This window comes from Zootoca vivipara, chromosome 15, assembly GCF_965207765.1.
Source record: "Zootoca vivipara chromosome 15, rZooViv2.hap1.1, whole genome shotgun sequence".
NCBI lineage: Eukaryota > Metazoa > Chordata > Lepidosauria > Squamata > Lacertidae > Zootoca > Zootoca vivipara.
This window is the reverse complement of record NC_142598.1, coordinates 12,380,936-12,408,457: the sequence shown is the minus strand read 5'-3', so window position 1 is coordinate 12,408,457 and position 27,522 is coordinate 12,380,936. Positions and strand designations below refer to the sequence as shown.

Genomic DNA, 27,522 nt, shown 5'->3' with positions numbered 1-27,522 from the left:
GAGGGTGCAGGAGTGGGGAGGAGAGAGAAAGGAGAGAAACTCTTGGTACAGTTCAGTGCTGTGTTGTAGTCTTTTCAAAATATGGAAGAAACACCAACAGAAATGAGCTCTGGATTTAAATAATAGGTGCTGATGATTTGTGGGTTGTTGTTTTTTTTGTTCCAAGTATGAGCCATTCTGTACACTGGAAGCTTCCCAAAGGACAAGCCTGCTGAGCCACATTGCAAGGTGTGTTGGTCAAGATCTGCAGCACCACAGGTAACCAGGTGAGTCAGTGTAGTGGGAGGATGCAAAAGAACATGGCTCTTTCTCTTCCACCTCCAGTGAAATTTCATTCATTCATCGCCTTAGAGCTACATGCATATTATTCCATTTTTGTTCACACTGTGAAAAATATTAAGAGCGAGAGTGCGGGGGACACACAACTACAATGTCCTTTCAACACAAAGCACAGTCGCAACTGATACAGCTGAAAAGCACTTTTTCCATTACAGGAACTGTAATTGTTACTTCATGTGGTTTTCGGATATAAAAAAATTGTATCACTACCATGGGAATGTAAAATTAGTCTTTTAGAAATGCATTGTAAAAACATATTTCATTAGCGTGGATTCTCACGGAACCTTTGAAGATGCAGTACATGATCCCAGGAGGGAGCACTAGACTTGCATACACTTCAACTTTTTCTAACCGAACAACCCCCCCCCCCGGCTGCTGCTGCCGCATGCCCACTGCCACCCACCCACCTGCTGCCAGACTAAGGGCAGGCAAAATGGGGCTGTTCCACTTAAAACAGGGCGCTTGGCAGGTATACAGGTGTTGGGAGAAGAAAAGTAGACTTTAGATGATGCCCATAATGAGCTCCCAATCAAAACCTCACTCATTGACTTTAAATGTGTGCTGAGATTAAAGTATGGATGTAAGGGTGACTTGCCAAGCACAGGGAGCAGCAGTGGGTCTGAAGCAGCCAGGGGCGAAGGGAGAGACTCGGAGGGAGAGAGCAGCCAGCGTGCGGAACGATGGGAAAGCTCAGGGGAGGAGAGATGTAGGCAAGGGCTCCAGGATGCTGGAGAGCCATTCTACTGCCTTGAGCAGGAGGAGGCTGAGAGGGTATCGCTCCTTCCAGCGCAAGAGTTAAGGAGAGCACCATGACACAGGTCAAGGGGGAGGCGTTTTGGGGTGCCCCAACTACTTTGCTGGCGTAGGAACAGACGTACGCTATTGCCAGATTCTGGTTCGGACTGAGAGGTCATGTTTTAAGCTATCTCTGCACTGTAGATACTATGCACAATAGGTAAAAGGTAAAGGGGCCCCTGACCATCAGGTCCAATCGTGTCCGACTCTGGGGTTGCGACGCTCATCTCGCTCTATAGGCCGAGGGAGCCAGCGTTTGTCCGCAGACAGCTTCCGGGTCATGTGGCCAGCATGACAAAGCTGCTTCTGGCGAACCAGAGCAGCGCACGGAAATGCCGTTTACCTTCCCGCCGGAGCGGTCCCTATTTATCTACTTGCACTTTGATGTGCTTTCGAACTGCTAGGTGGGCAGGAGCTGGGACCGAGCAACAGGAGCTCACCCCGTTGCAGGGATTCAAACCGCTGACCTTCTGATCGGCAAGCCCTAGAATCTGTGGTTTAACCCACAGCGCCACCTGGGTCCCTTACTATGCACAATAAAAGTCTTTAAAGACAAACTGGACTCTAGCGGAGTTACTCTAGAGTAGCCACGACGGCCCTCTGATAATAGCATTTCTATGAGTGTAGTAATGCGGCAGCTAGACTGGTGACTGGGATTGGCTGCCGAGACCATATAACACTGGTCCTGAAAGAACTACATTGGCTCCCAGTACATTTCTGAGCACAATTCAAAGTGTTGGTGCTGATTTCTAAAGCCCTGGCCCAGTATACCTGAAGGAGCATCTCTACCCCCATCGTTCAGCCAGGACACTGAGGTCCAGCGCCGAGGGCCTTCTGGCGGTTCCCTCACTGCGAGAGGTGAGGTTACAAGGAACCAGCCAGAGGGCCTTCTTGGTAGTGGCACCCTCCCATTAGATGTCAAGGAAAAAAACAACTACCTGACTTTTAGAAGACATCTGAAAGCAGCCCTGTTTAGGTAAGTTTTTAATGTTTGATGTTTTATTGTGTTTTTAATATTCCGTTGGGAGCCAGCAAGCCACAGTGGCTGGGGAAACTCAGCCAGATGGGTGGGGTATAAATAATAAACTACTACTACTACTACTACTACTACTACGCTTTGTTCCACATAACACACACACACACACCGCCCAAGGATGTTCGCTACTGAAGAGACACAATATTCTATTTGGGCATATCAGAGGCTGGCAAGTGACAAAGATTGGGAATCTATTCTTGTTCCAGAGAGATCAGAACTATGTAGAGATAAACTTCAGTGCTCCCAGTCTAAAAACAATTTAGATTATATGGGATTGTATTTCCGGATGTGTGGTGGAAGAGAAGTGTCTCCTCAGTATTTTTGAGCTGAGGCTTAATGCCCTGTTCCCAACCACCAACATGAGTAAATCAGATCATTGTGTGTTGCTATGGCAATCCCAGGCACAGAAAGCATAGTCATTTGCGACGCTGCCAATGAGGAAGACCTTCCTTCCTCTAAGAGAGGGAGTCTGCAACAACAGCACACAGCACCGTGCTTAATGTGGTGTGGGCCTGGAGGCAGCTTAATCATAACTTTCAGCATAGAAGGTGCTGCCTCAGAACTACATGAACAGATTTCAGGAAGGGTTGCCAGATCAGGAGCCTAAACCTGAATCCTAGGGGCAGCCCCTAGAGACGCCCCCCCAGTGATGTCATAGGAGATGGCCACCATAGGAGACGGCCCCCAGTGATGTCATAGGGTGGGCTCTCATGATGTATGATGCATTAAGTATGATGCATTAAGTGTTAACCAGGGATGCGGGTTGCGCTGTGGGTTAAACCTAGGGCTTGCCGATCAGAAGGTCGGCGGTTCAAATCCCCTTGACGGGGTGAGCTCCTGTTCCTGCCAACCTAGCAGTTCGAAAGCACATCAAAGTGCAAGTAGATAAATAGGTACCGCTCTGGCCGGAAGGTAAACGGCGCGTTTCCGTGCGCTGCTCTGGTTCGCCAGAAGCAGCTTTGTCATGCTGGCCACATGACCCGGAAGCTGTACGCCGGCTCCCTTGGGCAATAAAGTGAGATGAGCGCTGCAACCCCAGTCGATCACGACTGGACCTAATGGTCAAGGGTCCCTTTACCTTTACAATATCTAACCAATGAGAAACTCATAGAATGGTAGAATTTTAGACTTGGAAGGAAACTCTACAACTCTACAAGGGAACTTCTGCTTTCAGCTGTCTATGCTCTCTGCCTTACCGCAACCATGCCAAGTAACACCATGATTATCACTTTAGAACATGGTGCATCAGCCTGTCCTCCTCACTGATGCAATATAGTGAACAGTGAAATGCTAAATGGAGTGGTCAATTTACTAGAACAGATGTTCAGATATGAATGTTGTGTACATTAGTCTTTTTATAACATAAAACACCAGTCGTTGATGAGAAAGAAACAGACTGTTTAATTTCAAAAATTATTTTGGCTCACAGTAAAACACTTTGTTTATGAAAATACTCTCAGATTAATAATATTGTACATTTAAAAGCCAATGGGGTGGTATTCAATTAAGTTTTGGTCAAAGTATACCTACTGAAATTAATGGGCCTAACACAATCATGTTCATTAATTCCAGTATGTCTACTCTAAGTAAAACTTAGTTGAATACCAGCCATCGTATTTATTGTGCAAAGAGTCAGAAAGGAGGCCACCAACATCTCGGAAAGGAGACTGATTCTGTTCAGATTTGTCTTTAGAAGATTTTGAATGATTGTCATAATTTGATAGCACATCAATTAGATTATTCTGAAGCACTCTTGTGTTGCTAGTGGAATACACTGGGATTATGAATGCAGAAGTGAAAAGAGACTTCTCGAAAGAGTACGACTCACAGATTAATACAGGCATAGGCAAACTCCGGCCCTCCAGATGTTTGGGACTACAATTCCCATCATCCCTGACCACTGGCCCTGTTAGCTAGGGATGATGGGAATTGTAGTCCCAAACATCTGGAGGACTGGAGTTTGCCTATGCCTGGATTAATCCAAGCTTGAGTGTGTGTGGAGAGTCAGAAATGCTTGCAGGTTATCATTCAGAGACATTTTATAAAATATGCTCTCCCCCTCCCCCAGACCATTGCGGGATATGTGTGTGGCATGAGGAGGCTAAGGAAGGATTAACCCATTTTACAGCAAAATGCATGTGCAAGGTTGCTTTGATAATGCATCTTCCACTAAAAAGTCTCAATATTTTATTTTGCTGCAGGGTTATATCTGAAGTTTTCAAATTTAAAAATTCAATTGCAACATTTTTTAGGTATGGAAATGGTGATTGCGAATAGGGTATACATAAATAACAAATTTACGCTATTTTACATAAATAGCGAAATGATTACTAGTAAATTATAGGCACTAACCATTTCAATAAATTTCAATAAATCATTTCACTGTTTTAAATTTTATTTATAAATAAGATTCCTAACTAGTTAAATAATTTTGGGTATAGCCAGCTAAATCATATTCAGAGCAGACCCACCAAAATCAATTTAAATTGTCCACTGCTTTCAATGGGTCAGAGTAGATATCCAACATTAATCATAGAGTAATGTTGGCTAACACCCTTTGACAGAAAGCACTGACGATTCTCTCTCTTCCGTTTTTAGGAATCCTAAAAAAAGGTTCATAAAGGCTCGCACCTTTGTTAAGCTACATTTATTTGCATAGAAAAATATTTACCATAGGCAATTAACTATCACAGGAGAGAAATGGCATTTATTTCAAATTGAAAAAGATAGCTAAAAAGTATCTGTGGGTTATTGCAACAGTACAAGAATACAAGATGCTCCCATTTAATAAAAAAATGTAAAAGAAGCCGTGAAAGCTAAAGCAGGCTACAAAACAGAAGGCTCCTCCATTTCCTCTTCTTCACTGAGCTATGTTACAAATCCTTGCCTCCGAATGCTTTGATTCTTTATTTTCTGATTTAAGCATCACCACCGCCAAGTGTGTTTCTATAAGCTTCTGCCTCCGCTCATCACAATCTTGTTGTCAGGTAATTGTCCTGAGCAATTGTTTCTTGTTTCACAACAGAGTCACTACTACTGAAGTCCTGCTCATTGTCCGGAGAATCCTTTGGTGTGGGCAAATTAGCCTTCTTCATTTCAGAAGCAGCAACTTTCTCATCCACCTTTGAGTCCAGTGCCTCATTTCTGGCCTGATTATGAGTGCCTACTTCATGGAGATCCCGAATGTTGAGTTCACAGTTCACAACCAACGCTTTCACTCCCATTTCGGGAGCTTTCTCACATTCTTCTGAAGCTTGTTGGCGGGAAACTTCTTCAGAAATCGAGTAAATACTCGTCCTTTGCTCAGCACTTTTGGATTGTCTGTGAAAGAACCCAAACTTCTTGACATCACTCACGCAATTCACTCTCCTCTGCTTTTCCTTGGAGGAAACTCTTGTCATCATGGCTGACCCATTGCTGTGGCTGTGTGCTTCAGAGGACTTTGCCACCGCTTTGGGGTGAATCATTGAAGTTATGTCAAAAAGGCTCAGGTTTCTCTTCTTAATTTTCTCGTCTCCTCCATTTTCATTTCCTTCATCAGATTCTGGCAAAGAGGGCTCTTCTCTGCTGACTTTCGAGGACTGTAAACTAGAGAGTTTGTTTCCTTTTAACAAGCCCAGGACTTCAAAGCGGAAACTGGAAATATCTTGCTTTAACTCCTGAAACATTAAAGGGGGGGGGGAATGTTATGCTTAACATGAAAGGAATCGCAAATAAATAAATAAATAAATAAATAAATAAATAACCACCCTTCATCCAAAGATCTCAGGACATTTCACAAGATAAATGCTGGAATATCATTAAATCGCTATTTTAATAAGTATCTTGCTATTTGCAGGTTTTCAGCTGTTGAGAATCAAAACTTGGGTTTGGGAATGCAGTGTGATTTTGGAGGGGGAAAGGGGAAAATTTGTAAAAGTTCAGTTGAGGCACTTTATAGTATTCCAAGCTCTCCCCCCCCCCACTTAGTCAATTGTTTTATGCAAGGTGAACACTGTCTGCCTATGGAAAGGTGCAAGAGACGTAAAGTTTAGCTCCGATAGCAGGGAAGGATTTGTGAAAAAAATCGGAGCGAGGAATACATGACAGGAAATAATGATCATTATGCGCAGCAAGAATTCTACTTGCAAAGAATTGGAAGAATGAAGAAATACCAACAGCGGATGAATGGCAGAAGAAGTTGATAGAATATATGGAACTGTCTGAACTGACCGGGAGACTCCGAGATCGAAGTAAAGCAGAAGTGGAAGAAGACTGGAAGAAATTTAAAATTTACTTAAAGAATAAGCATATAATAGATTAGACTTAGTGGAAGTGAGGGAGATAAAACAGAGGTTGTAGATAATACAATGGTGTAAAACGAGTATTGTTAGAAGTTGATGACAAATTAATTAAGAAGAAGATATGGTTAGGATATAAAAAGGTTAAGATGTAAAAGATATAGAAACAAGGTAATATTAAAGTAATTATTAGAAAGTATATAAGATTTAGACTTTACTACTGAAGATATGTAAAGAATCGCAGGAGGAGGAGGAATGAGGAAGTCAATAGATTAGCAACTAGGGTTATAAGTCTGAATTTTTGTTTTTATATTTTTTGTATTGTTGTATTTTTTGTGTTGTGTGTCCTTTTCCGTTTTGTAATTTTTAAATGTTTTTTATTTGTTTGAAAAAATCTTAATAAATATATTATAATAAATAAATAAATAAATAAAGTTCATTATGTGATTGCAGGTGGATTCCTGTCATGTTTTCCTCTCAAGGCATCCAGATTTCATGGGCTGGCTATGCTTCTAGGTTCATTTCTGCATCCAGGAAACCCTACAGACTGTCTGCATTTCTATTTTTAATGTTTCATATTTTATATTAGACACTGTAGGTGAAAACTGAAAATTGTTGCATTACAATGTATTTCATGTATGCTTTCATGTGTAAATGAGCTCAACCTTCAATGGCAAATGTTGACTTAGATTATTCCCCCACCACCACATGAGACATTTTAATGTTTTGATTCACTTTTATTAAGATGTCCAACGTAAGAGTAGTCACCTTAAAATTCTCTTCGGTCAACCCCTCTTCCGTTTTAGCATCTCTTATCATTGCAGCCACGTATCTCTTAACCAGATTTCTCATGACCTCCTGAAAGATAAGAACAGTCCAATTTTTACAGCACTTCTAACTGTGCGGCCTGACATTTGATGAACCAGAAATTTCTTCCTTTTGCTTTAAATTATGCCATTACAAAAAAAGTAAAAGTAATGTAGAGTAATTGCCAGCTGGTCACTTTTCTGGGAAACAGATTCTGCCACAAAGGAGTTGTGAGGATCCAGGGGAACCTATCTTCATTTTGACCCTTGTTTACAGAAAAATTAAATTTGTGCAGGTGCCATGTTTTGAACTGAGTTGAAGGGCCACAACAGCCCTTAGCTTTGGCTCCTGACTTGCTATGGCACAAGTTGAGACATAGGCAAAAATTTCATTAATTCTCACAGTGAATGGCACCGCTCACTCCCATTTACTTGTGATCTGACAAGTGCCAGTAGCTGAGATGCATAAGGGAGGCAATGTTACATAGACACACAGTTAGTCTTCACACTTTACTCGTGTTAACAGTTGGGAGAAAGCAATTGGAGTAAATGCATTTGAAAGTAGCTTGAATTAGCCCAAAGGTGGATGCTGTCCATTACTTTCAATGAGATGATCATCTGGTTGTACAACCAGATATTCAAGCGAGTGGGGATGCCTTCCTGGCTTTCAATGAGATGTGCACCTGCATATACAGTGGCACCTTGGTTCTCAAACTTAATCCGTTCTGGGAGTCCGTTCGATTCCTGAAACGGTTCGAAAACCAAGGTGCAGCTTTCGATTGGCTGCAAGAGCTTCCTGCACCCAATCGGAAGACATGTCAGATGTTCTGCTTCCGAAAAACGTTCACAAACACTTACCCACTTACCATTCGGTCTGTGGCATTTGGGAGCCAAGCCATTTGAGTACCAAGGTACCACTGTTTATTCATTTGCAAACTCCCCAGGCACTAATGTTTGCACCTGCAACTGGAAGCATTTATTCTTGGACAGCTTTGGGCAGAAGATAAGCTCGAATAATTGTCTCCAACAATGGAACGGCAATATCTATGTTGGAAACTAAATCGGTATCCTATCCTGAGTGACGTCCCGAGCAAAATGCTCAATTCCTTCCAGTAAAAAAAAGTAAAAGCTGAGATTGGTTACCTGATACTGATTATGCCTTCTCAAATTATCAGCTGCACGCCTCTGAAAATAAAGAACATAAATTAGCTGGAATGATATTTGAAAAGCAATTATGTTTGAATAGCAGAAATGTCCACCATGGCCAAAATTATCCACCAAAGGTCTGCCTCAAAATTGGGCTTAATTTGATGCAAACCTTTTGTCAAAAAGATAATATCCAAGAAAGAATATGAATAGTGTTACATCTTAATGTGAAGTGCATGTCAATTTTACAGGAAAGACCCATTCACAAGAGCTCCCAAATTAACCCTTTTACTTCGGGGAAAGTAATACTTGGCTATGAGTGATCGCCAAAGAAGAAGAGAAGAAGAAGAAGATTGATTGCTTAAGACAGCTGCAAAATGATGAGTAGAAGTGAATATGGATCAACTTCAGTGCCCAGGAAAGGCATTAGGATTTTGAAAACAGAGGCCACCATCAGACCACTTGTCTTGGATCTAGCCCTGGCTCATGGAAATTGGACAGTGTAGGCAGAGCAGAGCTGATGTGGCAGAGCAGACATGAGGCAGTCAATAAAGAGAAACTTTGACTGAAAATGTAGTGTGTGTGTATGTTAGGGGTGATATAAGACCTTATGGAGAATGTGCATATAATCTGCCCATGAAGAAGGAATTGTGTTCATTTCCTGGTCAATATACATAAACCAACAGGGGAATACGCATGTACCAACTGCATTTTGTACATTGTCCAGTCAGTATGCACAGCCTCCAAGAAACATGCTCTTGTTTTTTTTTAATCTATCTCTTGTTCAGAAGTGTGAAATCTATGTCCCCCTGTCCTCTGCTTCTGGCCCACTGCCTAATCTTGCATGGCTTACAACATGTCTTCCCTCTGATCAGCCAAACATTGGAAAGAGGGAGTAGGTCTGCATATATTCATTCATTCATTCATTCATTCATTCATTCATTCATTCATTGTTAGGGATTGTGCAGAATGGCCAGAGAGTACACAAAATGCAGTTGGAGAGATTTAGTCAATTTTCCCAAAGACCTGTTGAGGTGGGGGGTTTGCATTTATTGACCTGGAAAGGTGCACAATTCCTTCTGCATGGGCAGATTCTTCAGGAGGTTTAGTGAATGAGCACAATGGCCAGTTTTTATGCATATTAACTGCTCATCTTACATTACATCTAACATATATATTTAGGAAAAAAAATCCTTTGTAATGAGGAAAAGAAAGTGGTAAAGTAGTGACTTGGGAGACACAGGATTACAGCCGTGCTGCAATTCCACACTTTATATGGCAATTAACTCAGGCTGACTATTGAATGTCCAATCCTGACTCCCTGATGTGTGTATTAATATGATACACATGCACAAACATTACTAATTCAGCAATCTGGCAATTTAACATGGTGCTACCTGATAGTAAATTGGGAGTTCTCATCCACTGCTTTTTGGTCATTAAAACCATCATTGGGGATTGTTTGGGGAAACGTTATTTTAAGATGTTAAAGTTATGTCTTTCCAAATTCGTTAACACCTGACTCATTATTTTGGTGGTGATAGGCAACACCAATCAGTTCTGGTTTCCCTTAACCAGAAAAGGGAAGGGGTGGATATTTTCATTTTGTGCTTGTCTCCCAACAGTAGTATGAGATAGATGGAAAAGAGTAGTGCCCAGGCTGCCTTTTGCCCAACATGCTGGTGTCTAATATCTATGGTAACACCTAAACATAAAGAAAGGCAGGTGGTGAGGAAAATGGCAATTTTTGCTTACCCCAATTGTTCCAAAACTTTCAGGTTTCTTTCTGATTTTTTTCCTGAACACTTGCCTCCACAGCCATCTGACCAGGTACCAGAGAGATTTTGGACTTGGTATGACATTAAATGGAGTAGGTAGAGTCCCTCCTTCTTCGAAGTAACTCATCCAAAGTTTTGTTCGAGCAAATTTCCATTCAATGTCTGCATGATCCTGAATAGAGGAAATATGGAAACATATTTTTTTATTTCATATTGGAAAGATCTGGAATTCTCCCTCTACCTGTTTCTGCACAGGTGCTGAAAACCTTTTTAGTCCATCAGGTATGTTACAGATAATGGTGTTTATGTTGTCTCCTTTGCTTTTAAAGCAAAAGTTTGAGTTATTTTTATTCTAGAAATTGGACCCAATTTGGATCACAGCTATGTTACAATGGGAAAGGAACCTCCTCAAGTTGTAGCTCTATACTAAATTAGAATCCCCCACAGGTTTTTTTTAGGGGAAGCACAATTATGTGAGATCAAATCATGGATTTTCCACATAACTTTTACTTTGGTTCTAGGAAAGGGGGAAATGGATATAGATCTTGAAGGCAGAGAATATCTTTTTGAAAACCTGATCTGTAAAGCTACTTGAGGAGCCTTTTCTGATGAAAAGGAGGATGGGAAATAATAAACAGCAGTTAAAAGTAAAGAAAGAAGTAGGACAAAAGTAGGTGTGTTCAATGTACGATAAGTAAAACAAACTGAATGGTATGGGGAAGAATGCAGAGAAAAGGAAAGAACAAATGAAGGAAAACAGAAATGAGAATAACGGGAAGAAGATAGAGAGAACCAGACAGATTTGGTATTCTCAGTACAAGGAAAAATAAAAGTATGAATGTAAGTTGATGGAACTGAGAAGTATCTAGAAGAGAATCAAGTGTATATAAGAGAATTTAGGTCTAATAAGATGGCCGGCCAGGAGCAGCAAGTCAGTAACACTTTGGCACAATTTGGCAAAACTGGGAATCTCAGCTTTCGTGCTTAGAAAAATAGGTTCTTTATATGTCCACCAATGTTGAATACTGATTAAATTATGAGATGCTGGGTGATGAATACCAAATGGTATGCAAAGCCAGGCTTATTTAATTTTGCACCTGGTGAAAATTTACTCCTGCTGGAATGCTCAGGTAGCCGATTTCTGCTTCTTTGGAGGCTAGAGCACATTCAAGGGAACCTAATTTTGTAAGCATACATAAGCACACAGGGCTTATTTGTTCTCAAACAGCTGGAATTTGGGTCAACGGACAGATACGGCTTTCAAAGGGAACAAGAATCAAACCAAGGAACTGACAGCAATGAGCTGATAGGAATTGTTCATCATAGCTATCAACATGTTGAGAAGGACGACCAGAGAGATGACATTGTAGGTCCCAAACATGGTGGCCCCAACAAACTCAGTGAATTCATGCCGTGCGTCTACATTGGTCACATAAAGGTTGATGAGCCCAAACACGGACCAAAACAGTGACTGGAGGGTTTCAAACAAACTGCAAAAAAAAGAAAGGAAAAGTCTTAAAGAAAACAGAAGCATCTTATATGTTTTAAATACTACAGGTGAAACTCGGAAAATTAGAATATCATCGAAAAGTGCATTTATTTCAGTAATGCAACTTATTATTTTTTATTATTTTTCTTTTAATTTTTACAAATGCTTTCTTTTGGAAATTCCACAGTAATAAAACCAATAGTTACAATAATACAAAAATAAACGTCGCTATTACATTTCATTAATTACATTCCATTTATAATTGACCCGCCTAACGACAAATAATTACAATTACAGTACTGCTTGACATATCTTCCTTTGCACATCATGCATCTATCTCATATATTGGTTTCACCTTTTAAGTTGCATTACTGAAATAAATGCACTTTTCAGTAATGCAATTATAGGAACAGAAAATGTGTTCTGTTTCCTCTGCAATCTCATTGTGTCCAAACAAAGCCTAATTCATAATCTGTACAAGCTATCATAACATTTTAAAACTTCCTTCCCCAACTCTGTGCTCTCCAGGTGTTTCCAACTACAACCCCCATCATCCCTTACCATTGGTTATACTGGTCTCTGCAGCAGAGAATTAGCCTCCAGACAGTTTTGATGTAGTCCAGCTCACATTATTATTGTTGTCAAATCATTGTTATGACCAAACCTTTACGTATCAGTTAGTTGCCTTGTATGTTGTGCATTTAAATTCCTTCCTTAAAATGAAATCAGTTTGCCTAGACAACTCTCTAGCAACAAATCAATACAGAGCACTGTGCAATACAAAAATACTATGAATCGTTTAAGTAGGAAATGCTAACTTACGTTGAAAATGCATTATTTTGATTTTCACACCGAATCCCTTTACAGCGATTGGCATCATTTGTTTCATAATAGAAATATAGCTGGTTAAGGCCATTTGCAAAAGCTAGCAGCACAAGACAGTAGATGAAAAGAAACTTTAAAATGTCCAGTAACATTCTTCCAAGAGAGATCTGCAATGGTCCCAGATGAGAATTTGCAGTGAATAAGGAGATCAGGCGCAGAGAACTAAATATGTTTGCAATAGCAAACAGTGCCTCAGCCACCAGTGTTGGGTGCCACATATCCCAGCTCTGTCTTGGGAGCAGCCCACTGTACTGTAAACAATAGAGTTATGCAAAATTAGCAAGGTCTTTCCCCAACAATACAAAACCCATTATGTTCTGCAATCGCTTTTCATTTCAGCAAGACCATACTCTTCCAAGACAGACCCCTCAATGAGTAATTGTTAGATAGGACTCCTTTCATTTGCTTTTTCACAATCCTTTTGAGAATACAGTGGTACCTTGCTTCTCAAACGCCTTGATACTCAAACAACTTGGAACACAAACACTGCAAACCCGGAAGTAAGTGTTCCAGTTTGCGAACTTTTTTCGGAAGCCGAACTTGTTCCAGGTCTGTCAGCTTTTGATTCATTTTGCATTTTTGTTTCTGCAGCTTTTTTGTTGTTTTCGTGACTGTGTGGAACCCAGTTCAGCTACTGATGGATTGATTGTGTGACTGCAGTACATTGTTTATTGCTTTCATTTTATGGATCAATGGTCTCGTTATATAGCAAAATTCATGCTAAATTGCTATTTTAGGGGTTGTTTTAAAAGTCTGGAACAGATTAATCCATTTTGCATTACTTTCTATGGGAAAGCGCGCCTTGGTTTTGGAATGGACTTCCAGAACGGGTTAAGTTTGAGAACCAAGATACCACTTTAATAATAAGAATAAGAATATATTTGTACCCTGCCCATCTGACTGGGTTTCCCCAGCCACTGTGGATGGCTTCCAACACATATAAAAACAGTATTTTGTGAGGTACCCTATATTCTGAACAGATGAACAGTCCTTCCACTGTAACTGTGACCAGACCACTCGCTTGGAAATTCCCCACAGATACGGTAGTTATTCCGTGTTTTGTTTCTGAATATACACCTTCCAGAATATACACCTTCTTTACAAAAGCTAACTGGCCAGAACTAGGTAGATCTTTTGACATGTCACACTCTACAGTCATTGAGAAAGAGAGAGCAGTCTCTAAATAAATTTCTAAAACGTCACCTAGACTGTGCTGCAATATCGATGTTAAAACATCACAAATCTCTTGCAATGATGGCAGTCCTGTGTTCGGCACACTCATTATCTGTGCTATCCAATGAAGTCCGTATAGTCCATGTTCCAAAGTTCAATTGTCTTTTACAACTGCTGGGTGGTGACCCCACTGGGCGCAGTAATCCAGACAGGGGGGAAGGGTGGCAGACTATCTTTAGGGCACCTTTTCTAGCCCCTCCCCTTTTTGGGGTGAGCAGAATGGATCCTAAATAGGACTGCTCAGTGATGGATACAGCTGCTGAGCTACTCAACTGCCTCATTCCTTGAGTCGACTGAATGTGTATTCACTGCCCATGTGCCGGTTCATGACGAGGGGCTTCCAGATTTCACGGTCCTGCCCCCGTTACCATTTGCTGATTGCCATGGGACTTTTTTGGGTCCAGGATGGGCTTTTGGAAGAAGCCTGTGCGTGAATTTGTTTTATGTTGCAATATTCACAGTAAGGCCTTATTCCGATGGCATGAGTATCACAACGACCAGTAGATTCTTATCTGCTGCAGCCTCCATCCACCTTCACAGCCATTGTAACATACCACTTGTTATCTTCTGCCTGTTCTGCTGTTTAGGATTCTTGGATCATTCTTTGTCTCCCTTTACTGTACTGCCTTGGGTCACCCTGCTGGGAGTACGAGACTCCCGACAGCTTTGTTCAAAGCGTCATGGGAATGTGCAAGCCCACTCACTGCGACAAGGTGATGGTCCAGCAAGTGAGACATCAGGAATGGAACTGAACTGGTACATACAATAATTCATCTCCACAAGCAGGCTGGATTTTTCTGGTCTCAGATACAGTGGTACCTCTACTTACGAATTTAATGCGTTCCGAACACACATTTCTAAGTCGAATCCTATAGGAATGCATTGGGAGAAAAAATTTGTAAGTCAAAGCAACCCTATCTAAAAATTCGTAAGTAGAAAAAATCCTATCTAAACCGCATCCAAGATGGCGGACGGACCTCCATTTGTAAGTAGAAAAATTCGTAAGTAGAGTTATTTGTAAGTAGAGGTACCACTGTACCTATAAAGTTTAAACTGAAATTGAATCCAGTCAAGATGTGCCTTGCAGGCCCTTGAGTTTGGGAAATGAATAGATTTCCTGTTCTTGTTGGGATTGCTTTCCCCTGGAGAGTTCAGGTATGTTGTTTGGGAGATACTCCCTGATCTGATTTCATTTCACTAATCAACAGAAATTATTCAGGAAATTGTGACATTTGAATTTCTTAACAATGAATTTCCATTTTGTTTTTGTCCTATTTCTTCACTCCAAAAATTCTAATTCAGAATGGGCATTTTCCACAATGAGCCAAAACTTTTGTTTAGGATTATCTCTTATCCCCAAGTTACTGATTACTGAACTGGCAATTATTAATCAACAATGAAAGGCAATATAAAGAGAACAGATCTTGAAAAAGGGAAAATAACAATAAAATCACATTCAAAGTACAGTAAATGTCAAGTATATAGTATATTAACACTATGAAAAGATGTCTTGATTACCTTTGAAAATGCAACAATTTTTAAAGATATTGTTGCCAGGTACAATGAGTTCATTACAAAATCCATCAGGTTCCACCAGTCATGAATATAATCCTGCAGGCCACCATCCCACATTTGTTTAATTTCACCCCAGATAAACCCTGCAAATATAAAAAGCAGTGATAAAAGTTAGTTGTACGAATTGCTTAAGCTGTTGTCTTTATTTGCTTAAAATGAAATGAAAGCACAAGACATTTTAAGCATGCTCAAATACAACCATAATAACCATTACAATCTATTAGTCACATATATTATTATTTTTAATTTGTGATTCACGTTTCCTATATATATGGCATAATCAACGGGAGATTTTCCAGTGCAGTCCCTCTGAAAAGAACAGGAGCTGCAGCAACAATGGTTACTATTCTGCTCACCATGTACTTTGGTTCCACTGATTGCAGCCTAAAGGCAATGGGGAGAAGAATTACTCTGAACTTGGCAGGCAGTGAATTCAGGTTCAAATTTATAACTGCTTTTCAAACTTTGATTTTTGACCTTTAAACAACACTTCCTGAAATTTAGCACCTCCCCCCCCCCTAAGAGTGCTGGTCACCTGCTGTTTGAATGGCACTTCGGAGGAACTGCATGTGATGAAAAACTCAGTCACCTCAAGTGAAATTTATTGTTGGGAAATAATTGTTTGATTACTACTATTCACAGCAACGAACACCACCTTTTTGTTTTCCATAGCACTCATAACTGATTTAAGACACTCATTCTGGGAAACTGCTAATAGGAAACACTTATCAGATGTTATGCATAGAGGTAGCTTTGCTTGAACAAATCAGGATATATTTCAAGCAGCTAAGAAATTTCAGTGTGGCTGATATACCTTGGAAAATAATAGTTCTAGGGAGAGAATGTAAAGAGCCTTTTAGGGTGTAATGCAGTACTGAATATCCTTCAGCTGAGGGGCCAAAATGGGGCAGACATAGGTGAGATGTGGGTGACACAGGAGAGTAAAATACTTGGATCAAATCCTATACCCTTAGAATTGTACAACACCCACAGACCTACTGCAAAGAACTTTTGTCCTGTTGCATTTTTTTAAAGAATAGGCAACTTCCTGTGCCATCACAAGAGTGTAGGATGTGAACTCAGCATCCAGTTACAACATACTGCTGCCATATATAATTCCCCCAAAGAGATACCATATGTCAAGATGACAGGGTGCACACAACATGGGATTTGGTTTAGGAGTTCTCAAGGAGGAACCATTAAATTCCAGCTTTTTCTCCACATCCACACATTCCCAAAACATTGCTAATGGTCTTTTTGATTGTCATGAATAGCAGTAACTGGAATCATTGCAGCCAGGGCCAAAATAATAATGCCAAAGTTATTCAGCAAAAGGACTTGGAAGCTAAGCACATGCTTAAATCTCTTATGTTGATTGAAATCAGTGGGTGAAAAAGAATGTATGGGATGGTAAGAAGCTTGGAAGAGATTTTGATCAGAAAAAGGCCAGGAGTAAAGAGATCAGCACTTCCTTCCATGTAACTACTTTGTTGAAAACTGCAACCAACTGGGGCTGAATTTAGTTGTTGTTTATTTATAAAGAGAAACTTGCCAGGACCTTATTAATGTGCACTTGCATGAAAACACAGAGTTTGACAGTCTGTATTTTGCTCTGCTGGTAATCCTCTTTCTCCCCTTCATCTCCGGTAATCTAGCAAAACCAATAAACATTAAACTATATTGTCTCAATACTAAGGTCAGTGACACAAACAAATGTTTTAGGGAAATGTCCCAAGACGTTTAGTGGTATTTACAAAGAAGAATGGTAGCATCTTTACTGGAAACAAACATTTTGAAACTGCTTTTAGAATAAAGTCAAACTGTTCAATATCTGACAAGAATCTCAGGAGCATAATGTCAGGAATGATTAATGTATTACGGGCTGCATTCCTGCTCACTCCAGTCACAGGTTTCTTCACATAAACCCACTAGAGCTTTTGCTTCCTACCCCAGGTGACTGCTAAGCTCACTTTTCACCTTACCAACTCCATTTCTGCAACCACTTCTCCAACTGCCCTACAGCCCCGCTCTGCACCTGTTTTCCACCTTTGCCCCCATGTCTATGACTCCCCTTGCATCTTCCTCCTACCTTGAAACTACTAAACATCCTTATAATCTTCCACCCAGCGAAGAACTCACCATCACCTCCCATATTTCAGACACTTTCATGTTCCTGCTTTCATCTTTAACCCCATCCCCCTGCCTTCTATTTTCTATTAAGACTGAAGAACTTCCATTAAAATGGTGGAAGAAGCCCAGACCTTTGTTATGCAATTTACTGCTGGTAATGAAGCATAATGATCTATTTTGTGTTTTCCCTACTGGAATGGTGGAGCTTTGTTTTTGATTCCCCCTCTCCCCATATGTTGTTTTTTTTTTTAGGCACATCATTTCCCATTTTTAAAATCTAGAGCAAAAATGCTAGTTTAGTCTGTTTGTCCTAGTGGAGAAAACCATCTGGATTTGACTGCCCACCATTCAACCAATTAATTTTAAAGTAATTTTAATTCTGAAATTAAAGTTGAAATTCCTTTCCTTAAAAATTCCTTAATCTTAAACGGAATTTTCTGCTATTGACCTAGATGGGTTGCAGATGGATTACTGAACTAGTTTATAATAGAATCATAGAATAAATTATTATGCCCTGCTGTATATGCTAGGCAATGCTAGACAATTATGGAAGAGTTATGCAAGTCAACTGAATGTTCTTTACTAATACATTTACCCAGGACCCACGGTAATATCATCCATTCGACGATGGTTGGTGGAGGTCCCTGCATGTTCAGATCTGACCTGTCAATGTGCTGAGAGGCAAGCAGCAGAAGGAACAAGAAAGTCAAGTAGGATGCAGTATGGCAGATAAATTTGATGAATGGCTTCCTGATGAACAGACCCAGTGGGCTCTTGGGAGCTATCAGGTAGCAGATAGAGAAGACGGGGAAAAGAAATCCAATGATGACACAAGTCAACATCTTCACGGCCCAGTGGCGCCTCCTCCAGCCAGGGAACTCATCATACCAGCGAGAGGCAAGCAGTTGTTGGCAGTTTGGCTGGGCAACAAACTAAAGAAAAAGAAAAAGAACAGTCAAATCTCTCCCACCTACTACATCATTACCTGTACATTGTACCATGGTGATGAAGGAATTTCAGCAGGTTCTGCCTGCCTGCCAGAAATTCTCTGTATGACAATCTGAAATGGGCTCCCTTTATGACCAAATATTAAAGGTACAAGCATCTTGTCATCCATTGCATCCAGTCATATTAATGCATTTTCTTCTTCTTATCTTAGTGGTACAGCCATGGAAAAACCCACCTGGAGGAAAGGTTCTCTTCGGTGCAACTTTTACTGGAACTCTCTCAAGGACTGGACTTAGCAACACTACTCAGCTGTCATTAGATCAGCTTTCAAAACCAAATAAAAACTGAAAGAACACAAAAGTCCCAGTTGCTATGTAATTCATCTTGGAACTTAGAACACCAAATGTTCTGAACCTGCTGTGTGCTTCCATCTTTAGGGCCCTGGAACTGAACCCAAAGTGGCTTAATTCGTCCAGATTTGGGTTTAGCTCAGAAAAGCATACATGGACCTTTTAAGAACAAATTTTCTGTAACGGTATTGGGTTTGCCACTGTTTTATCAACCCTGACACTGCATCCAATGCATAGAAATTAGGCAGGTGGAATTTCCCCTTTACGTCTGTAAGGGGGAGAGATTACAGAGAACCTCCCCCTCTCATCAGGAGCAGTTCGTCCCCAAGCAGCCATGAAAGCGCGGGGTATGAAGGGGCTAGTCAGGAAGCAGAGAGAGAGTGCCAGGTCTCTGGCAGCATGGGAGAGCCCCTGCTACACAGGCGGGAAAAGAGAGAGACGGAAAGGGGGGAGAGGGAAAAGACAGAGCACAGACCCTTTCCCCCGGCACTGGAATTAAGGAGGAGGAGAAAGGGGAGGAGATTCGCTGTCCCGAGACTGCTATGTTGGTCCAAGTCGTGAAAAGGGGCAGTGCCGGATTCTGAGACGGAGTAAGCGGAGGTGAAACCGACAGCTCACCACATTGTAAATAACGTGCACCAATAAAGACTCTTTTAAAGACAAGTATGTGGAAAGTCGTTACTCAAGAGTAGCCGTAACAACCTCTGACAACGTCAAACCAGCAAAAGTTTCATCTTTATCATTTTTAGCTGCCAGTAAAGACACAGCAGCAGCAACTCTAAATGGAATATGCACTTACTGCACAAATACCTGCAATTTCCTCTGCAACATACAATAGCAGCCACTGATAAAGAAGCAGCAAAGAAACCATAGTTAGTGTCTTTTGTCCTGCCTAATCCCTGCCCCCACTTCATAGACATAGAACAGGCATATCCATAATTAGGGTATCATGTGAACAGAAAAGGGATCATGAAGGTTATGACTAGCCACAGCTGAAAACAGAACATTGGACTAGATGGGCTATCCGTTTTGATGTTCAGGAGTGCTGATGCTGAGAAAGCATGAGGAAACTCTAATATTGTGACCATATTAAAGTGCTTCTCTTGAGGATATACAGGACAATCTGTTCTCAGTCTGTGCCACTTTTGTTGTTGTTGTTGTTTAGTCGTTTAGTCGTGTCCGACTCTTCGTGACCCCATGGACCATGGCACGCCAGGCACTCCTGTCTTCCACTGCCTCCCGCAGTTTGGTCAAACTCATGTTCGTAGCTTCGAGAACACTGTCCAACCATCTTGTCCTCTGACGTCCCCTTCTCCTAGTGCCCTCAATCTTTCCCAACATCAGGGTCTTTTCCAGGGAGTCTTCTCTTCTCATGAGGTGGCCAAAGTATTGGAGCCTCAGCTTCACGATCTGTCCTTCCAGTGAGCACTCAGGGCTGATTTCCTGATGAAAATTTGAATTTAAATACATATTTTTAAATGTCTTTTCTTTATTTTTAATTTCAAAAAAATAAGCATTTTGATGCCTTCCAAGTCAAGAATTACGTTGCAATAGTCAGAAAATTTGATTTGCATATTAGTTTGGAAGGCGCGAATCAGGCCAGCTCATACCGGAATTTGTAAAAAATTAATCCAAAAATCTCTAGTTTCTCTTCAGAAGATAATCATAGGAACATAGGAATCATAGGAACATGGGCAACTGCCTTATAGTGAGTCAAACCATTGGTCCGTTTAGCTCAGTACTTCATTGTCTACGCGGGCAGCAACACTCCATGATTTCAGGCAGAGAATATCTCCCAGCATTGCCTGGTCAGCCCAGAGTTTAGGGCAGGGGTCAGCAAAATTTTCCAGCAGGGGGCCAGTCTACTGTCCCTCAGACCTTGTGGGAGGCGGGACTATATTTTGAAAATAAAAATAAAAATGAACGAATTCCTATGCCCCACAAATAACCCAGAGATGCATTTAAATAAAAGGACACATTCTACTCATGTTAAAACACGCCGATTCCCGGACCGTCCGTGGGCTGGATTTAGAAGGCGATTGAGCCGGATCCCATGGTTTAGGGCAATGAAGCAAGCGCAGAGAAGGCTTGAATGCAAGTGGAAGAAAACTCCAGACAAATGGAACCAAACGCTAGTAAGTGCTCATTTTCATGTTGATTTGGTAGCATTGGAAGCAGTGGAGAAAGCGTATTTTTTTCTGCTTTCATTGCATCTCCACTCTTCCACCCACCTGCCTTTCTCCACATGAACCCTGCATTCATCATCTGAGGCCCTTCTCTTGGCGCCCCTCTGAAGGGAGGTGGGGAGAGCGATGACGTGATAACAGGCCTTTTCAGCAGGGGCTCCACATTGTGGAATGCTCTCCCCAAGGAGGCACAGCTGGCAACATCATTACGTTTTAGCTGCCAGGCAAAACCATTTTTATTCTCCCGGGCCTTTGGCCCTAAAAGATAATTTGGTATGTCTGTGGCACCTTTTTTTGTGCTAATCGTTTTAGTGTGGTGGGTTGGATCAGTCGCAGTCGCATGTTATTTTTATTCTTACTTTTCAAGTCACTTTGAGACACTCTAGGGAAGAAGTGCCAAATAACTGTAATAACTAAATAAATGGCAGCTCTAGTCGTTGCACACAGTCAAAGCATGGCCAGCAGAAGGAAACCATTAGTGTAAAACTTAAGGCACTTTTCAGACTATTAAAACATGATGGATGGTCGAATTCAATTTAATCTACTGGATACTAATGTATTTTTAGAAACTCAATTATCTCTCCTAATTAAACATGTCAGTTGGTAGTTATTTAAATCCTACCAATTTATAACACATGCTTCAATGTGCTAGAATATAAAATCTATAGAAAGCACGGAGTAGGTCCCAGAATGCTATTACCTTACCCCTAAGAGTTTTATCAGCATGGAATTATCATCCATGCAATTGTTATTTGGCATCTTGTGGGTTAAACCACAGACCCTAGGGCTTGCCGATCAGAAGGTCGGCAGTTCAAATCCCGCGACGGGGTGAGCTCCCGTTGCTCGGTCCCAGCTCCTGCCAACCTAGCAGTTCGAAAGCACGTCAAATTGCAAGTAGATAAATAGGTACCGCTATAGCGGGAAGGTAAATGGCGTTTCCGTGTGCTGCTCTGCTTCGCCAGAAGCGGCTTTGTCATGCTGGCCACATGGCCTGGAAGCTGTAACAATAATGCGAGATGAGCGCCGCAACCCCAGAGTTGGTCACGACTGGACCTAATGGTCAGGGGTCGCTTTACCTATATAAATGTCAGAAATAAAATAAGTAAATAAACTAGATTTTTGTGCAAATCTGAAACCTTATGCTTGAGGGGCTTATTTTCTTGTCTTTTCATGCTGATAGGAATGAGAGAAACTGAGACTCCCAAGTGTTGCAGGACAGTAGCAGACGTTGTGATGGTGCTTATCTGAACACATGGTTTAAATATCTATTTGGGCATATGGATTGCTTATAGTAATCTGTATATTTAAATAAGAATTGATGGAATATTATTGTTGTGGCTGGGGAAACCCAGCCAGATGGGCGGAGTATAAATTATTATTATTATTTTTTAAAAAATGATGTCAGCTGAAAAGGCTGTTATCTCCCCTGCCTTTTTTCTTTTTGTATTTGCAAATAAACAGATCTATTTAAAGAGAAGTAAAAATAATGATTTATGCAAAGTACTGTTTTCACTGCCCTGGAGTGTGGATGGCTGGCAATTCTGGTTGTGTGTGTCTTATTTTTACATGTGTTTATTTGTGAGAATGCATGTGTGAGAATGTGTGTGAGAGAGAAAGGCAGTGTGCCTGCATGCCTGGTGACTGTGTGCATTGTATATGTGTGGTGAATATGCATATATGTGGTGTGTGTGTGAGTAAGAGAGAGAGTACGTACACACACACACACACACACACACACACACACAATATTAGCCATTCCCAGTGCTAGCATGTGGCCCTTAATTGGATTATGATTATGATTTGATGGATACGTTAATTGGCTGTTTTTCTTGGAAAATCAATAAAAATGATTTTAAAAAGAACGCTTTGGTTTAAGAACGGACTTCCGGAACGGATTAAGTTCATAAAGCAAGGTACCACTGTATTAAGTCTTGTATGGAGTCGCCCACGTGACATCTAAACAAACTTGTAAAATCTTGTAAATTAGAGTATACTTCAGTCTAAAGCATTAAGATAATTTATCTACTGGCTGCTGCGACTGAGACCAAAGGGAGGTTACTGTACTGGTAATAAACAATAATACATTGAAACCAACCTCCTATCACTCTCCAAAGGTGAGTTAAGTGTTCCATATGTGCTATATTACAAACATATCAGGTCAAGTTTTTGTGGTGGGAGGGGGTGTTTATTACAATATTTGCCTCTTTAACATTTGGGTTGATATCATTTCCCATTGACAGCAGGGCTAACATGGGATAGGGTAACAAGATGTTGCCCTATAATGGTGGATGACTGTGAAGAAAATTGGGTGCAGAAATCGTTAAGAGACACTCACCTCACACGTGCCTTTAAGTTTATATCCTCTCCAGCATAAGAGTGAGAGATTAGTTAACTCTTTAAAAGCATAGGGCCATCCAGTGGCATCTTATAATGACCCTTAGAGAGGCCTCCTACAGTTTAGCCAAAATGGTATGCAATGGGGGTTTAGATCATATTTTGTGTTCATCCATTGCCCATTTGTAGGTTCAATAGTGTCGTATAAATTAGAGAAGATTAATCTTTAAGCTCCATATTAGATCAAATTCCCAAAGCTTCAAACATTACTTTATTTATTAGGATCTATTATTAGGATTTATTATTTTTTCTTGTATTTTTGTATGTTTCAGTTCTTTTACTGAATACATATTGTTAATTGTAGTGCCAACTTGTTGTAAATTATCTGGAGTACCTGACATTGAGGCAGAAAAGTAAAACAGAAGGCCTTTAGATTAAATAAATAGTATATGAAGATGCTGGGGAATGTTGTACTTGGATTTTGAGTTTGATGTCACCAAGATACTGATAATTCTACTCTCCATGTTATTCCAGGAAGACTGATGAGATTAGAGCCCATTTTCTTTAACTACTGTTCATTAAAAATATGAAAAGAAATGATATTCAAAAATCAGCAGAGGGAAGAAAGTTTTGGTGTTTTTTTATATCATTATTTTATTTTATTATTGATAAAATAATAATATACATGCATCATAAATGAAGGTTACAGGTAGGTAGCCGTGTTGGTCTGGGTCGAAGTAAAATAAAAAAATTCCTTCAGTAGCACCTTAAAGACCAACTAAGTTTTTATTTTGGTATGAGCTTCTGAAGAAGTGTGCATGCACACGAAAGCTCATACCAAAATAAAAACTTAGTTGGTCTTTAAGGTGCTACTGAAGTCATAAATGAAGATACATGATAACCCACTTTAAAAAGATCAAATTTGGACTTTCCAGAGGATCTTAAGAAATCCACTACAATTATTCCTTAACTTAGAACTAGCAGCCACATATATAAGTAACTGAACAGCTTGATTTTCACAAACAAATAAAAATCCATAACTAATATCAGGTGCAAAACATAATGCTGAATAAAGGCTTTCCATCTACAGTGGTACCTCAACATCCGAATGCCTCGACTTCCGAAGGTTTAGACTTCCGAAGTCGGCAAACCCGGAAATATTTTCGCTGTGCGCGCGTTCTGCGCTTGCGCAGAAGTGGCACGCGCGGTCTGCACATGTGCAGAACCGCAAATTCGCGCATGCGCAAAATGAACGCTTCGGCATCTGAAGGTTTTGACTTACGAAGAGCGCCGCGGAACGGATCGCCTTTGTAAGTCGAGGTACCACTGTATATAAAAAGCTGTAACAGAATCACAAAATTGTAAGTTGGAAGAGATCCAGAGGATCCCTTCCAGCCCCCTGCAATGCCATTCCTGGGTGGGCTTGAACCACACTATTGTCTCTTTCCTCTGATACAGTGCAACCAGGGCTTTTTTTTTCAGCCAGAACTTGCCGGAACTCAGTTTCAGCACCTCTCAGGTGAGTGCCATTGCCATTATAAGAGAACAAGGGAGGCATTCAAGGTGAGTTCCCGCACTACTTCTAAAAAAAACAGAGCTGAGAACACCACACATGGTTATTTATATTTTCAGTTCAAGAAGCATGGGCAACCAGGGAGAAATGTTTACTGGATATAAAAGCGAACACAACCTTAGGTCATCCTGCTCAACCCAAAGAAATTAAGTGCCCCATGAATGAGGCAGAAGAAGAAAAGTCTGTTTCTCAGGGGAATAACAGTTAAGAGAAATTGGAGGACAGGTTTCCATACAGCACTATTTGAAGTGCTTGTGGTCAGAAATGACTGGGTAGGGGCAAACAAACTGGAGCTTTGTACAAAACGGGCAGATGTTTAAGACTATGCATTCGCTTCAGATAATGTGGCCAAGATGAGAATACTTGCCTTGGGGATATTCTGAAAATCTCAGAATGCAGGGTGGCTGTGATCCAAGAAAATCTAAGAAACAGGCTAAGGCTTCAGAATTGCTTGTGTTGTTGTCTAGTTTGATACATTTTTGTAATCTCCCCAAAAGTCTCCATAAATGGAAACTATCAGGCAGTCAGGAGGGGAAAGGCAGATGATGTGAGTGTAGGTCTGTGATTAATAGCTCTAGTTTCCAATCAGGGAATGAGTTTACTTGAGGTCTAATTTAATTTCCAGTCACATTGCTAGTTCGCCTTTGCCTCATGAGTCATGCCCACATCCACCTCTGTCCAAATTAGATCTGCACTATCTGTGTCATTAATGCGAATGAGGTGTGTGTGTGTGTGTGTGTGTCCCTGTTTGTACATGGTCCAGAACTGTAGTTTACAAATATAAACACACAAAATCAAAAATAAGTTGGGGAGGTCGATCTGAAAGCCCTGCTTTAAGAATCACAATTCATTCTTAAACCATCTCATGCTGAAATTAATTTAGGTACTGAATCAGGCCAAAGGAGGGGGAATGAGGCTGACAAGTTAACTTGCATCAAAGTTTTCTGCTTGTTTATAATGAAATACATACTTAAAGATTCTATTTATGATGTTCGAGCAAAACTAGGACCCTGGTTGGAACAAATTAACACACAACCCTTTGTTGTTGTTGTTTAGTCGTTTAGTCGTGTCCGACTCTTCGTGACCCCATGGACCAGAGCACGCCAACCCTTAGGTAATTTTTTTTAAAAAAATTCCAACTTGTCATCATGCAGTTCTCACATTCAGTAGGGGGGCACACCAACTGCAGCATTAGGTATGGCCAGCTGGCCCAGGTGAGCTGTTTAATGGAGGGGAGGTACTGTGAAGCCCTACCCCCTCCATTAAACGTGGCTACAGTAGGGTTTAATGGCGGGGAAGGCATTTTACACAGCAGTATAGCAAGCCGCTTTGTGAAGCACCTCCCCATTCTTTAATGGGGGGGTTAGGGTGGGAGTTATGAGACTCAAGAGGGAAAGGGAAGGGCTTGGAGCAAGCTGTGGGGGGATAGGGGGTGGCTGGAGGGTGGGGGAAGGGGTGAAGGAAGGGTAAAGGTGTATGTGAGGGTGGCAAGCAGAGCAGCAGCACCTAGTTATTAATATTTTGACAAACAATTTCCACCTCTAATCACATTTTTACCTTGGCTTAGTGTCAAATTCTGAGTAACTCAGCCATGCATAGGCTTCTGGCAAATGATGAAGAATGTGCTAATGCAGTCCTTGAGGTTAGCTATTTACAAGTGTCTCCTGCTTTGCTGAATCCATTTCTCTGGTAATTAAATATTATATCTCCTACACAGCATTATTTTCTCTTTAGGCTTTTGTTGAATAAAAAGAACATTGATCCACATTTCCGGTAAGTCAGCATTAATTTCACCGCTGTTAGCAGTAGGACGGCCATTTAGACTCTGCTCAAGTTGCACAGATGCATGCCTGCTCTAGAAAGATGTGTATGGCAAGTGGGCTATTTCTTATGCACCTTTGGCTATGTGTTTTCTCAGTTCCTTTGGGTAGAGTCTGGTGATCTGCAAGCTGCAAAGAGCTCCCTCAATAACTGAGAAGCAGTTTGGCATGGGCAAGGCATTTCCAAGACCACAATGCAGCCAGCCTTCTAAAAAGGGAAAAAAAGTTTAAAATGGCAAAGGGGTAGGCAGGCAGCATTTGTGCTTATTTTATGCATTTTATATATTTCACTAATTTTGATCTCTAAGCCATGAACAATAAAATTGCATGAAATAACATAAAAGTTCAGCAATCAAATAAACTAATAGTGAAAAAGCTGACCACAATCCTGGGAGAAGGTGGCAAACAAAACAACAAAAGCAACATTGGTATATTACATTGAGGAAAAATTGAGTTTATTTACCTAAATATTCTAATACGAAAGTACAGTATGAACTGTTTTGCATAGTTTAAGTATAGTAAGGCGGTTGCAACGGATAAAAGAACGAATGCTGAAAGCAATTATTAACAAAGAAGTTCCTCTTTTTTGGCGTCTGTGCTGAAATTTGTAACTTGTATAGCTATGAAATGACACAACAAAAAGCAATTTGTGCACAATATAAAGTAAAAGGTAAGATGAAGGACCCCTGGATGGTTCATTCCATATAGGTGAACATGTATGCAGACTGCAAGTGATCCTTCTTATCAGGGCTCCCATAAGAAGTCTTCCAGTTGCTCAGGGTCTGAGACCTTTGCATTTATGGGGGTGCTGGATAATCC

The 27,522-nt window shown here is 40.8% G+C and overlaps 1 protein-coding gene across 2 annotated transcripts in view; it reads right to left on the bottom strand.

The window, feature by feature from the left end:
- Positions 1-3,547: 3,547 nt before the first annotated feature.
- TRPC4 (transient receptor potential cation channel subfamily C member 4) overlaps positions 3,548-27,522 on the bottom strand; it is a 67,211-nt gene continuing 43,236 nt past the window's right edge. Inside the window, exons 4-11 of one of the 2 annotated variants that reach the window (XM_035097403.3) lie at positions 18,088-18,424; positions 15,306-15,445; positions 12,492-12,805; positions 11,475-11,670; positions 10,158-10,352; positions 8,400-8,441; positions 7,219-7,308; positions 3,548-5,829 (exon numbers count right to left, since the gene is read on the bottom strand). In XM_035097403.3, the coding sequence (XP_034953294.2) occupies positions 5,140-5,829; positions 7,219-7,308; positions 8,400-8,441; positions 10,158-10,352; positions 11,475-11,670; positions 12,492-12,805; positions 15,306-15,445; positions 18,088-18,424 (2,004 nt within the window). In that variant the 3' untranslated portion in view covers positions 3,548-5,139. The remainder of the gene's footprint in view (positions 5,830-7,218; positions 7,309-8,399; positions 8,442-10,157; positions 10,353-11,474; positions 11,671-12,491; positions 12,806-15,305; positions 15,446-18,087; positions 18,425-27,522) is intronic. The other variant, XM_088658427.1, reaches the window with a different exon arrangement.